General features: G+C 42.5%; 1 protein-coding gene across 1 annotated transcript in view; it reads right to left on the bottom strand.

The window, feature by feature from the left end:
• The window catches only part of LOC122552049 (desmin-like), a 159,422-nt gene that overhangs the window by 50,897 nt on the left and 92,947 nt on the right, over nt 1-15,578 (bottom strand). The window contains exon 5 of the mRNA XM_087988631.1: nt 2,758-2,844. Coding sequence (XP_087844757.1) covers nt 2,758-2,844 — 87 coding nt within the window. The remainder of the gene's footprint in view (nt 1-2,757; nt 2,845-15,578) is intronic.

The following is a 15,578-nucleotide window of genomic DNA, read 5'->3' as shown; positions in this document are numbered from 1 at the left end:
CAAACACAAGGGATGAACTCGGATTTCACCAGTTTCCTCATTTCCCCTCCCCCCACCTTGTCTCAGTCAAATCCATCGAATTCAGCACCGCCTTCCTAACCTGCAATCTTCTTCCTGACCTCTCCGCCTCCACCCCAGTCTGACCTATCACCCTCACCTTGACCTCTTTCCACCTATCACATTTCCGACGCCTCTCCCCCAAGTCCCTCCTCCCTACCTTTTATCTTAGCCTGATGGACAAACTTTCCTCATTCCTGAAGAAGGGCTTATGCCCGAAACGTCGATTCTCCTGTTCCCTGGATGCTGCCTGACCTGCTGCGCTTTTCCAGCAACACATTTTCAGCTAATACACCATAGGCTTTCTTACAAGCTCTCTCCACCTGAGTGGCAACTTTCAAAGATCTATGAACATAGACCCCAAGATCCCTCTGCTCCTCCACCTTACTAAGAACCCTACCGTTAACCCTGTATTCCGCATTCTTATTTGTCCTTCCAAAATGGACAACCTCACATTTGACAGGGTTGAACTCCATCTGCCACTCCTCAGCCCAGCTCTGCATCATATCTAAGTCCCTTTGCAGCCGACAACAGCCTTCCTCACTATCCACAATTCCATCAATCTTCGTATCGTCTGCAACTTTACTGACCCACCCTTCGACTCCCTCTTCCAAGTTATTAATAAAACTTACAAACAGCAGAGGATCCAGAACTAATCCCTGTGGAACTCCATGTGTAACTGGGCTCCAGGCTGAATATTTACCATCTACCACCACTCTCTGACTTCGACTGGTTAGCCAGTTCTCTATCCAACTGGCCAAACTTCCCACTATCCCATGCCTCCTGACTTTCTGCATAAGCCTACAATGGGGAACCTTATCAAATGCCTTACTAAAATCCATGTACACTACATCCACTGCTATACCCTCATCCACATGCTTGGTCACCTCCTCAAAGAATTCAATAAGACTTGTAAGGCAAGACCTACCCCTCACAAATCCGTGCTGGCTGTCGCTAATCAAGCAGTGTCTTTCCAGATACTCATAAATTCTATCAGATCTTATCAGATCGAATGGATCAGTTGGAGAGACAGTTGGAAACAATGAGGAATTTGCAACAGCAACAGTATGTGATGGATGGCAGTGGTAACCCGTACCGATACTGTCATGGTCAGATGCATCTGCACCCCGCAGATTGGTAAGGATGAGGTCAAGTATGCGTTTTTGCTCATGTTGGTTCTCTCACTACCTCCTGCAGACTCAGTCTCACAGCGATATCCTTTAGGACTTAACCACCTTGATCAGTAGTGCTGATGCCAAGCCACTCTTGGTGGTGGACATTGAAATCTCCTACCCTGTGTACATGTTGCACCCTTAATGTTTCTTCCAAGTGTTGTTCAACATGGAGAAATACTAACTTAGCAAACGCGGGAGGACAGTATGTAGTTTCCTTGACCATGTTTAACCTGAAGCAACGAGACTTCATGGGGTCTGGAGTCAATGTTGAGGACTCCCAGGGCAACTCTCTCTTAACTGTACATCACTGTGCCACTACCTCTCCTGTCCCTGCGGTGGGACAGAACATATCCAGGAATGATGATGGTGGTGTCTGGAACATAGTCTATAAGGTATGATTCCTTAAATAACCATGTCAGCCTGTTGCTTGATGAGTCTGTGATACAACTCTTCCAGCGTTGGCACTAGTCCCTAGATGTTAGTAAAGAGGACTTGGCAGGATCTACAGGGTTATTTCCACCATTGTCTTGTCTGGTGCCTAGGTCAATGCCAGGTGCTCCGCCTGGTCTCATTTCTTTGTTGAGACTTTGTAGCAATTAATACAACTCAGTGGCTTGCTAGTCAGTTGAGAGTTAACCACACTGCTGTAGCTCTGTAGTCACATGTAGGCCAGAAAAGGTGAGGATGGCAGATTTCCTTCCCTGACGGACATTAGTGAGCTAGCTAGGTCTTCCTGACAATTGACAATAGCTTCATGGTCATCAACTGAGTTTTAATTCCAGATTTTTAAAAGTGAAATCAAATTCCACCATCTATTGTGTCTCCAGAACATTAGCTGAATTTCTGGATTAATTGTCTATTGATAATATCACTAGGCCATGTCCCCACCCCCCTCCATCTGCATTTGTGATGACTTGTTGAATAGTGGGGCTTGATTTCCAGTACCCTCTTCCCATCAGGGTCATGTAACACTGGAATGTGTTTAAGCTATTGCTACTGCAAATTTCTGACTCAGTGGTAAGTTTGTTATTGGTGTGAACTGCAGTGAATACTGGGGAGACATACATATTGGAAATAACAAATAAAAAAATAGCAGGGAGAATCCATTAGGCCGCAAGCGAGACAACATGATCTATTAGGTAAAAATGTTTACGTGGACTCATGATTTGGAGATGCCGGTGTTGGACTGGAGTATACAAAGTTAAAAATCACACAACACCAGGTTATAGCCCAACAGGTTTAATTGGAAGCACACTAGCTTTCTGAGCGACGCTCCTTCATCAGGTGTTAGTGGAGGGCTCAATCCTAACACAGAATTTATAGCAAAAATTTACAGTGTGATGTAACTGAAATTATACATTGAAAAACTGATGGTCTGTTCAGCCTTTCATCTGTTAGAATACAGTGATAGCTTCACTTCTTTCATGTGTAAATCACGGACTCAGACATTCTGTGGTGATGCATATAGCATTGACATAAATAAAATAAAATGGGTGCACAACAGAAAAAATAATTGTCTCCTTACTTTCAGTTTTAGCTCATTCGCCTCTTTGCGATAGCATTCGAGTTCCTTCTTGGCATTTTGTAGTGCTGTGTTGTTTGCTTCTTCAAACTGTAAAAGTAACAAGAGTAAGTTGGGCATTGTGTACAGAAATGTTTTTAATCAGTCGTAGGATGTGGGCGTAGCTAGCTGGCTAGCCATGATGAAGGGCTTTTGCCTGAAATGTCAATTTTCCTGCTCCTCGGATGCTGCCTGACCTGCTGTGCTTTTTCATCACCACTCTAATCTAGGTCAGCATTTATTGTCTATCGTTTAAAATTAGCTTGAAAGTCAATGAATTGTTCTTAACTTCAAATATATTTATTTGTAATGCAATAAATTACAATAAATTACATTACATTATCTTTACATTTTTGAACTAGATGTGAAAGCAGTTGGGATTGCAGAACAAAATTCCATGTCCGGTTAGGATGCGAAGGTCTACTTCCAGTAATCAAGCAATTGATTGGTGGCTAGTGGGCTTTTGACTGGTATTAGGAACTGGAAAGTGGAAATTCTGGTTATCAAGAGCTGCTGACCCCTGCCTTACGCTCAATCCCTCACTTGTGCAGATTAGCACAGATGTGACAGTCTGTCCGCACAGACTATCAACATATTTTTGTCCTGCCAAGAGGTGAAATGTTTGGAATTTTACACCAGTGAGTCTGACATCAGTAGCAGGGAAGATGCTACAGTCTATTAGAGTCATAGAGATGTACAGTACAGAAACAGACCCTTTGATCCAACTTGTCCATTCTAACCTAGCATGTGGCCCATATCCCATCAAACCCTTCCGATTCATTTCCCATCAAGATGCCTTTTAAATGTTGTAATTATACCAGCCTCTCTATTTTCAAAGATTTTACGGCAGAGTATAATCAGACATAGTCAGCATAGTTTTAGTAAAGGGAAATCATGCTGGACAAACCTATGGAAGCTTATGAAGGTGCAACTAGCTTCCACATAGTAGACTGGTTAGCAAGATTAGAGCATACAGAATCCAGCCACAACGCCATAAACAAACAAAAAGATCTAGATACCACCTATCAACCCCTCAGAAAATGAATAGGAAATGACATCACCACAAACCCCAGGAACCCCATCCAGGACAAACATATAAATAGAAAGCAGGAGACAACAGCTTCGCTTCACTTGGAAGTCGCCACTGATGATGTTACCTAGCCAGGTAATGAAACGTCTGGATATCAAATCTACAGCTCAGCGAGCAAACCTCAACCTGAGCTACAAACCTTCAAAAACTTTGCAAAAAAGGACAAAGGTGTAAGGTGATGGGGAAAAATCTAAAAGGGACCTAAGGGACAACATTTTCACGCAGAGGATGGTGCATGCTTGGTATGAGTTGCCAGAGGAAGTAGTGGAGACAAAAAAACTAGAGATGCTGGAATCTAAAGTAGACAAACAGGAAGCTTGAAGAACACACAAACCCAGGCAGTATCAGGAGGTGAAGAAGGGTTATACTCGAAATGTTGACTTCTCTATCAGAAGAAGTCATGGAGGTTGGTACAATTACAACATTTAAAATGTATTTGTATGCGGATGAATAAGAAGGGTTTAGAGAGTTGTTGGTCAGATGGTGGCAAATGGGACTGATTAATTTGGGATATCTGGTTGGCATGGATGAGTTAGATCGAAGGGTATGTTCAGTGCTGTACACCTCCATGACTCCAGGAGAGTTGATCAGGGAAGCTAGTGATTCTGGCTTATTTCGACTTTCAGAAGGCTTTCAATAAAGTTCCACTTAAGAGACTAATGTAAACTTTAAGCGCTTGGGATTGGGGTTAGTGTATTGAGATGGTATAAAATTTGCTAGCAGGCCAACAACTAACAGGAGGAAGAAACAGATCTTTTCCTGAATACCAGACAGTAAATAGTGGGGTAATGCAGGGATCGTTACTAGGATCCCAACTATTCATAATACATGTTAATGATTTAGATGAGGGAACTAAATGTAATATCTCAAAATTTGTAGATGGCACAAAGCTAGGTGGAAGGGTGAGTTGTGAGGAGGATGCAGATGTGGCAGTATGATTTGGACAGGTTGAGTAAGTGGGCAAATACATAGCAGATACGGTGTAGGATAAATGTGAGGTTATCCACTTTGGTAGCAAAAACAGGAATGTATATTACTAACTGAACGGTTATAAATTGAGAGAGGGGCATGTTCACAAGACCTGGATGTCCTCGTGCACCAGTCACTGAAACTAAGTGTGCAGGTGCAGCAGGCAATAAAGAAGGCAAACTGCATGTTGGCTTTCATAGCAAGAAGGTTCAAGTATAGGAACAAGAATGTCTTGCTCCAATTATACAAGGCTTTGGTCAGATCACACCTGGAATACTATGTGCAGTTTTGGTTTCCTTATCTGAGGAAGTATGTTCTTGCTATCAAGGAAGTACAGTGAAAGTTTACCAGGTTGGTTCCTGAGATGGCAGGACAGATGTATGAGGAGAGAATGAGTCAGTTAGAATTGTATTCATTGGAGTTTAGATGAATGAGGGATCTCATAGAAGCCTATAAAATTCTAACAGGATGAGACTGGTTAGATGTTGGGGAGTCCAGAACCAGTAGTTATAGTTAAAGTATAAAGGGCTTCTAGAAGGACTGAGATGTGGAGAAATTTCCTCAGAGCGGTGAAACCGTGGAATTCAGTGCCAGAGAAAGTCATTAGGACAAAACATGTTTTTAAAGAAAGGGGGTTAACATAACACTTGTGGTTAAAGGGATCAAGGATATCGGGGGAGGGCAGGATTAGGATACTGACCTCAATCATGAGCTATGATCGTATTGATATGGTGGAGCAGGCTCGAGGAGTTGAAGAGCCTACTCTTGCTCCTATCTTCTATGTTTTTTAAAGAATACACCTTTAAGTGAGCACTTACGGGCCTCAATTGGTGATGAAGTGGGATGGTGGAGCATTTCTTAAATTCATTAATCTGTGTAGCAATTATGATTGATGTTTACAGACAATAGGCATGAAATCCAGAATATTTTCACTGTCATTTAAATATAAATGGGAAAATTATGATGAGCATATTTCTTAGCAGGTTCCACTTACATGATAGAATAAATCTTTTAGATTAGATTGCCTACAGTATGGAAACAGGCCCTTCGGCCCAATAAGTCCACACCAACCCTCCAAAAAGTAACCCTCCCAGACCCATTTCCCCCTGACTAATGCACCTAACACCATGGGCAATTTAACATGGCCAATTCACTTAACCTACACATCTTTGGATTGTGGGAAGAAACCAAAGCACCCAGAGGAAACCCACACAGTCAGAGAGAATGTGCAAACTCCACACAAACAGTCACCCAAGGCAGGAATTGAACCTGGGTCCCTGGCATTGTGAGGCAGCAGTGCTAACCACTGAGCCACCGTGTGGGGCTTTTGTGGGACACTAGACCATCAATAGCAGCCCCTTTAGTTTTACAAGTTGTGTTAGGTTCTAGTAAAGTTCTAATATTTTATTTGAGCTTCAATGTTTTTATTCAATGTTCCCAGTGGAGATTTTGGATAGAGTGATGCAAGTTCCCACATTAAGCCCTGACATCTTATTAAAAGACAGATTAGATTCTTTGTTGCAGAATGAAGGAGAAATAACAGGAATTATTCTCTTTTTCTCTTGCCAGAGTCCCACTCTAAGAAGAGGTGCTAATGAATGAATTCAACTAAATTGAAAGTAGTTTCTGTGCTGGAAAAGCGCAGCAGGCCAGGCAGCATCCGAGGAGCAGGAGAATCAACGTTTCGGGCATAAGCCCTTCTTCCCGAGATTCTCCTACTCCTCGGATGCTGCCTGGCCTGCTGCGCTTTTCCAGCACCACACTTTTCAATTCTGGTCTCCAGCATCTGCAGTCCTCACTTTCTCCTGAAAATAGTTTCTGCCTAGCAGAGTACATCTTTAATGATTTTCCTGTATTAGTATAAAGAATTCACAGTAACAACTGTATTCATGTTCACATAAAATAGTCCTGTATGTTCAAAGGATCTGAGCTATGACGCTGGGGTTAATCTATATATTCCTTAGAAAGTGGACAGCAAAGAGGTATACTGGTGGAATCCTTTGTTGCGAGTAACTCAACATTGAACACAACAACTTGCAAAATGTATAACAATTTCATTGAGACTTTCTTGAACCAAACAATAAATAAATATTTTAAATACATGTTTGACTTAATAAATATACAGACAAGATTAATAAGAACAATCAAACTAGACAAGTTTTTAAAATTCTTTTATCACGAAGTATTTATGGCAAGTCGGCATTTATTGCTCATCCTAGCTGCCCTTGAATTGAGTGTCTTATAGAACACAGAACAGTACAGCACTGAAACAGGCCCTTCAGCCCACAATGCCGGTGCTGGGTACCTTAAGAACAGAGAAGGGTCACTGGACCCAAATCGTTAACTCTGCTTTCTCCCCAAAGATGCTGTCAGATCTGAGTTTCTCCAACAATTTGTTTTTGATTCAGATTTCCAACATTTGCAGTTTTTTAAAAAAATAGTTACATTAAGCTAGCTTTTAATAATAGATGTTATTGTATTCAAATTTCACCATCTACCATTTGAACTAATTTTAACTTAAGTTCCAGGAACATTAGTCTGGGGCTCTGGATTACAGACCTAGTGACATTATTTCACATCCTGTTGAAAAGTGTGGTGCTGGAAAAGCACAGCAGGTCAGGCAGCATCCGAGAAGCAGGAGAGTCAATGTTCCAGGAACGGTGAAGGGCTTATGCATGAAATGTTAACTCTCCAGCTCCTTGGATGCTGCCTCACTGGCTGTGCTTTTCCAGCACCACACTTTTTGACTCTGATCTCCAGCATCTGCTGTACTGGAAACTACAGCTGAGTTGGCTGGATGGCTAGTCTATGGTACAGACTGACAGCATGGGTTCAATTCCTACATAGCTGTGGATACCATTGAGGGCTCTCCTTTTCAAAGTCTCCCCTTGTCTGAGGTTAGTAACTCCTCGGTTAAAACACCACCAGTCAAATCTCTCTAGAGAGACTGTATGGTGACTTTACCATACTTTTGCAGAAAATAGTCAAGGAGCACCTCATTCCTTAGATTTGGGACTCAAAACTGCTCACAATATTCCAAATGCAGTCTGACCAGAGCCTTAAGCAGCCTCAGCAGTATACGCCTACTCTTGTATTCTAGCCTTCTAGAATGCTAATATTGCATTTGCCTTGTAATTGCCAAATGAACTCACGTGTTAATCTTGAGATTAACTGCAGATGCTGGACAGGTGACTGGAAGAACACAGCAAGCCAGGCAGCATCAGGTGAAGAAGGTGGGGTAAGGAGTCGGGGGATAGGAAGGAAAGTTATTTGAAATTAGAGAATCAATGTTAAATCCTCAGGCTATAGACTGCCCAGACGGAAGATGAGGTGTTGTTCCTCCAATTTGCGGTTTGGTTCCTTGTGGAATAGAGGAGGCCGAGGATGGTCATGTCAGAAAGGGAGTGGGAAGGGGAATTAAAATGGGCAGTGATTAGGAGATCTGGTTGGCCCCTATGGGCCCGGCTGAGATGCTTGTCAAACCATTCCCTAAGTTTATGTTTGGTCTCCTCGATATAGAGAAGACCACTTTGGGAGCACCGGATACAGTAATCCAGGTTGGAAGAGAGGCAGGTGAACCTCTGTCCCACCTGGAAAGACTGTTTGGGGCCCTGGATGGAGGTGAGGGGAGTGGTGTACTGGCAGGTTTTTCATCTTTTCCGGCTGCAGGGAAAGGTACCTGGGGCTCAGGATGGTTGGTGGGGAGAGTGGCGCAAACCAAGGACTGTCGAAGCAAGCAGTCCTTGCAGAGGGGAGGGGAAGATGTTCTTGAAGGTGGGGTCTAGTTGGTGTTGGCAGAAACGTTTAAGGATGATGCATTAGATGCGGAGACTGGTGGGGTGGTAGGTGAGGACAAGGGGGACTCTTGTCTTTATTGCGTTTGGAGGGGGTGTTTAGAGCAATGAAATGGGAAATGGTGCGGTGGAGGGCTGTCTGGATGACAAGAGGGGGGAACAGCACGTTGTTTGAAATAGGTGGACATCAGGGATGCTCGTGAGTGGAATGTCTCCTCGTCTGAGCAGATGTGGCAGAGGCGCATAAATTGGGAGAATGGGCTGGAGGTCTTGCAGATACTGGGTGGGAGGTGGCATAATCCATATAGTTATGAGAGACTGTGGGTTTGTAGTAAACGTCTGTCTGGAGATTGTCACCGGAGATGGAAATGGAGTGGTCAAAAAAGGGGAGGGAGGTGACCGAGATAGACCAAGTGAATTTGTGGGCAGGGTGGAAGTTATGGGCAAAGTTGATGAACTGCTCCAGTTCAGCCTGGGTGCAGGACGCTGCACTGATGCAGTCATTGGTGTAAAGGCGGAAGAGTTCCAGCACAGTGTCTGTGTAGGTACTGACGAGGGACTGCTCGAGGCAGGCATAGCTGGGACCCATGTGGGTGCCCATGGCCACCCCTTGGACTTGGAGGAAATGGGAGCAGTTAAAGGAAACGTCATTGAGGGTGGGGACCAGTTCGGTGAGGAGGAGGATATTGGTGGAGGGGGACAGAATGGGCCTTTTGGAGAGGAAGAAGCAGAGGGCCTGGAGGCCATCCTTATGGGGTATGGATGTTTATAAGGACTGCAAGTCCACAGTGAAGATAAAGCACTGAGGGCCGGGGAACCGGAAGTTGCTGAAGAGATGGAGGGTGTGGTTGGTGTGGTGGATGTAGATGGGAAGTGCCTGAACCAAGCGGTACATGGATTTGAGGTAGAACAAGATGAGTTTGATGGGACAGGAGCATGCTGAGATTATGTGTTAGCCGGGGTAGTTAGGCTTGTGGATATTGGGGAGCAGGTAGAAGTGAGCAGTGTGGGGCTGGGGGACTGAGAGTTTGGAGGCAGTGGAGGGGAGATCACCGGAGGCAATGAGGGCACGGATAGCAGGAGTGATTTTGGCTTGATAGATTACGGTGGTGTCATGGGCAAGGGGGAGGTAGGATGTGGTCTAGGGATATGGGCCAAGGCAGTCATATAGAGCTAGGTCACTGATCAGCCATAATCGTTTTGAATGACAGAGCAGGGTCAAGGGGCTGAATGGCCTACTCCTGTTCCTGTGTTCTTCTATCCTTGTTAATATCCTACTGAAAACATCATGGTCTCTTATTAAATAGCCTGATGTGTGGTACCTTATCAAACTCCTTCTGAAAATCCAAATGTATTACATCTACTGTTTCCCCTATATCAATTTGCTTGTTACCTCCTTAAACAATTGTAGTAACATTTACAGATATGATTGGCCCTTCATGAAGCTATGCTCACTCTGTTTGATCATATCACGTATTTCTAAATGCTCTGCTATTACATCCTTTATAATAAACTATAACATTTTCCCAATAACAAAGATCAAGCTAATTGGCCTGTAGTTACCTATTTTTTTGTCTTCATCCCTTTTTATGTAAAGTTGTTAGAATGGCAGTTTTCCAATCCTTCAGAATTTTTTCCGAATATAAGGATTCCAAAATCTCTGCAGCTACTGCCTTTAAAACCTAGGTTGCAGTCCATCAGACCTAGGGGACTTTTCAGTCTTTCGCCCTGAAATAACTCCATAGAGGCCGGTATTCCATCACCTATCACCCTTTATTTGCATCTGTGACACCGATCCAGCTTCCTCAGAGCCAACTCTCAGATTGAACAGACACTCCTGTCAGCCAGGGCTCCCTTACTTACTCATTTGTCTGCCATTTCCTGGTTCCCCATTATTGTTTCCTCAGCCACATTTCTGAAGAGTCTATGTTTACTTTGGCTTCTCTCCTTATTTTCTTATCTTTAAAGAAGCTCTTGCTTTATGTTTTGATATTACTTGCAAGTATACCCTCTAAGTTTATTTTATCTTTTTTTTGTTTGTTTTTGAAACAATCATAATTCTCTGGCTTATCATTGACTTTTGCCTTCTAATTCTTTAAATTTCAGTTTGAGGTTATCTTCAACTTTCCTAGTTAACCATGACTAGTTTCTCTCCTTCCTAGAAACCTTCTTCCTCTCTGGAGTGAACAATTTTCTTAAACATTTGCTATTGCTCTTCAACCATCATTGCAACTACACTCCTTTCCCAGTTCAGTCCAGTCAGCTCTGCACTCATTCCTTTGTAATTAAACTTATTTAAGCCTAGCAGTTCTTTTCTGACTCAAGTTCCTCTGTCCCAAACTGAATGCTAAATTCAACCAATTTATGGTCACTGATCTGAAGAATCTTTTCCTATGACATAATTTACTAAACCTGCCTCACTACACATCACCAGATTTAAAATAGCCTGACGCCTTGTTGAATCCATGCATATAATTCGAGGAAACTGTCCCAAAGATGCTCTTTGAATTCTTCCTCATGCCTGTTCCTGCCAATCAGACTACCCCAATCAAAATGAAGATTAATGCCACCCTATGAACAATGCACTGCATTTTTACATACACTCAATATTTCCTGATTTATTCTCTGTCCTACCTTATAATTACTGCCGGGGAGGGGGGGGGTGGGGGTGGGATGGGGGCTACAGATTACTCTTACCAGTATATTGTTTCTCTTTTTATTTCTTACCATCCCTAATGTGGATGCTACATCTTCTGATTCAGGATCATTTCACTCTTATAGTACTCATTCCATGCTACCCCATCACCCTTTCCTTCCTGCCTGTCCTTTTGAAAAGTCACGTTATCGCTGAATATAGTTCCCAGCTTTGAGTGTCTTGTAACCACATCTCTGTAATGTTTAAACGATCATACCCATTAACCTGTATGTGTGAATAAATCATTTATGCTGTTCCGAAATACTACAGACATTCAAGTAAAGAGCCATTATTTTTATCTTTTACCATTTTCCGCCTCTTGTCTCTATTTACTCTTGTTTTTCAATATGCATATACACTGTTCATGCCTTCCCTTCTACATATTGTTATCAAAATAGTTGCTCCAAAATGCTGCCAAATCTTCTTGCTTTATAAGCCTACATTTCCCCTCTCCCAAACTCTCTCCCTCCAAATAGTTTAAAGCCCTTTCTACAGCTCTAGTTGCTTGTTATGCCAGAGCACTACTCAAAAGCATGTTTCAAGTGAACTCCGTCACACCAACACAGTTTGCTTCTACCTCAGTACTGGTGTCAGTGCCCCACAAACTGAAAGCCATTTCCCTCACACCAATCATTCAGCCACGTATTTAAATCCTTGACTTTATTTACCTTGTGTTAGTTTGTCCATGGCTTAGACAATTATCCAGAGATGATTTCCCTGGAGGTTTTACTTTATTATTTAGCTCCTAACTGCTAAGTCTTTCAGCAAATCCTCCTTTCTAGTTCTATCAATGTTTCAAATTAAATTGAATTGAATTTATTGTCACATGTACCGAGGCACAGTGGAAAGTTTTATCTTACAAGCAATACAGGCAGATCACATAGTTGTAGCATAGATAAGTAAATAATAGGTAAACAGCGGCAAAAACAAAAACACAGGTACAGGCAAATGTTAAGAGTTTGTAAGTCCATTCAATTTACTAACAACAGCAAGGTAGAAACTGTTACGAAACCGGTTGGTGAGCGTGTTCAGGCTTCTGTACTTTCTCCCTGATGGTAGAGGTTATGGAAAAACATTGCCAGGGTGGGATGGATCTTTGAGAATGCTGGCAGCCTTTCCTTGACAGCGGGCCTGCGAGATGGATTTTATAGATGGGAGGTTGGCCTTTGTGATTGTCTGGGCCGAGTTCACCACTCTCTGTAATTTTCTTCGATCTTGAATGATACAGTTGCCATACCAGGTAGTGATACATCCAGACAGAATGCTCTCGATGGCGCACCTATAAACTTTAGCAAGGGTATTCGCCGTCATGCCAAATTTCCTCAGTTGCCTGAGGAAGAAGAGATGTTGTTGGGCCTTTGTAACCAGTACGTCCACATGAATAGTCCAAGAAAGCTTATTGTGCATGACCACTCCCAGGGGCTTGACACTCTCCACTCATTCCACCTCTGTGCTGTTAATGTGTAGGGGACATGAGTAACATCCTGCCAAAAGTCAGTAATGAGTTCCTTGGTTTTACTGGCATTGAGAGCTAGGTTGTTCTCAGTGCACCATTTTTCCAGGTCTTCCACCTCCCATCTGAAATCTGTTTCATTGCCATCTGAGATTCGATTGACTATGGTGGTGTCATCAGCAAACTTGTAAATGGCATTAGTCTGGTATGTGTCGAAGCAGCCATGGGTATACAGTAAGTACAATAGGGGCTAAGTATGCACTCCTTGGGGGGCTCCAGTGTTGAGTGTCTTCAGTATATTTGGTATTAATAGAAATGGTGAAAAATTAATAGGGGTAAAGGCTAACAAATCCCAGGGTCTGATAACCCGCAGTAATGAGCAAAGGAAATGACCCTGGAAACAATGGAGATATTGGTGATTATCTTCCAATATTCTATAGACCTGGAGTAGTTCCCTCAGTTTTGAGGTTGGCAAAAGTAACCCTACTATTTAAAAAAATGAATAAGTGAAAAACATAGAATTACAAACCAGTCCATTATAAAAGATGTGATAAGAGAACACTTGGAAACATTAATGGGACTAGACCAAGTCTACATGAGTTTATAAAAGGGAAATCATAATTAATCGGCTGAAGTTTTATTAAGAATGTAATTCATAGAATAGGTAAGGGAAAAGGTCCTGAGTAAACAGGCTAGTGAGCAAAATGAAAACTTATGGGACTGGGGGTAATATGCTGATATTGGTTGGCAGACTGGAAACAGAGAATGAGAATAAATAGGTCATTTCCTGAGTGACAAATGGTGACTAGTGGGACTAGTGATCAATGCTAGGGCACCAGCTATTCACAACATATATAAATGACTTGGATGAGGGAACCAAATGGAATATTTCCAAATTTGCTGATGATACAAATCCAGATGGAATTGAGAGTTGTGAGGAGGATGCAAGGGGGCTTCAAGGTGAGATCTTTGAAGAGAAAATGAGGTCTGCAGATGCTGGAGATCAGAGATGGAAATGTGTTGCTGGAGAAGCGCAGCAGGTCAGGCAGCATCTAGGGAACACAAGTGCAAACACATGGCAGTTGCAGTATAATACAGAGAAATATGAAGTTATACACTTTGACGTGAAAAACAAGAAAGCAGAATATTATTTAAATGGTGATATATTGGGAATGGGATCTGCAAGTGCTGCAAGCAATTAAGAAGGTAAATGGTATCTCGGCTTTCATTGCAAAAGGAATCGAGTTCAGAAGTAGGGGTATCTTATTACAGTTATACAGGGCCTTGATGAGACAACATCTGGAGTATTATGTGCAGTTTTCATCTCCCTATCCAAGAAAAGATATACTTGCCATAGAAGTAAACTTTCATTAGGCTGATACCAGGGATGGCAGAACTGTCTTATGAGGAAAGATTCTTTTGACTGGGTCTGTACTGACTGGGGTTTAGGAGAATGAGAGGGAATTTAAATGAAACATGTAACGTTCTAACAAGATTAAATAGACTACATGCATGGTGGATGTTTTCACTGTTTGGGAGTCTAGAACCAGGAGGCGCAGTCTCAGGATACAGGGTGGGCTATTTAGGACTGAGATGAGGAAACAATTCTTCATTCAGAAGGTGGTCAAACTGTTGAGTTCACCATCACATAAAACTGACCACCACAACATTGAACACACCCATGAAAGTGATTGATAATGTTTTAGATAGTAAAGGCATCAAGGGTGTGGAGAGAAAGTTGAAATATAGTGTTGACATCGTTGATCCTCTATGATCATATTTAATGATGGAACAGGCTCGATGAGCTGAATAGCCAAATCCTGCTCCTAGTGTCTACATTTCTGATTGAGAAGTGGGGAAGGAATGGTAGCCAGAGGCCTCCTTACTGCAGACTTAATTGTGGGGCAGGCAGAAAGACGGCAGAGCTTCTGCCTATCTCTCACTACTAAACTTATTGTTAGTTAGCACAAGATACTGGTAGGAAATTCCAGGATCTCAATCCGTCAATAAAAAAAAAACATTAAAATCTGTCCATGTTAGGACGGTGTATGACCTAGACAGGAATTGGGATGTATTATTTCTATGCTCCTCAGTAGTACAGGCAACTTGTTTAGGAGGTGCTGCTATGATGAATCCTGTAGGTCATACACATTGCCGCCATTATGCAGTGATGGTGGAGGGGATGAATGTTTAAACTGGTTGAGGAACTTCTGATAACATGTCCTAGCTAGTATCAAGCTTTTTGTACGTTGCTGAAGCTACATCCATCCAAATGCTGAAAAATATTTCAAGTTGTGCCTTTAGGAAACCAAGAGGGGAATCACTCTGGTCTGCTACCAAGCCTTCGAGTTGTGCTATTTAGTGTGGCTGCTTTGATTGAGTTTCTGGAGAATAGTAACAACTTCCAAAAAGGTTGATGGTGGAGAACTCAACAATCGTAATACTAATGAATCTTGAGGGTAGGTGGCCAGAAACTCTCCTTTTGGAGATGGTCATTTGTATTCACTTGTGCCTGGCTGAATTATGGAAATGGACTGCTTTCGTATCTCAGATGTTACCGATGGTATAATGCACTCATCAGTGAACATCCCTACTCTGACTTTATGATGAAGGGAACTCATTGATGAAGCAGTTGGCATAAGGTTACTGCTCTGAGGAGATCCTGCAGTGATTTCCTGAGGCTGAGCAGATTAGCCTTCAATAACCAAAACTATCTTCAACTGTAGCAGAAATGAATCCAGCAGTGAAGAGTTTTCCAATCCCTACAGACTTAATTCCAGACTG

The sequence above is a fragment of the Chiloscyllium plagiosum genome, unplaced genomic scaffold (genome assembly GCF_037043375.1).
Source record: "Chiloscyllium plagiosum isolate Xiang-an unplaced genomic scaffold, Cpla_swu_hap1 HiC_scaffold_7, whole genome shotgun sequence".
Taxonomy (NCBI): Eukaryota; Metazoa; Chordata; class Chondrichthyes; order Orectolobiformes; family Hemiscylliidae; genus Chiloscyllium; species Chiloscyllium plagiosum.
Note: the sequence above shows the minus strand (reverse complement) of the source record. Positions and strands in the feature narration are given on the sequence as shown.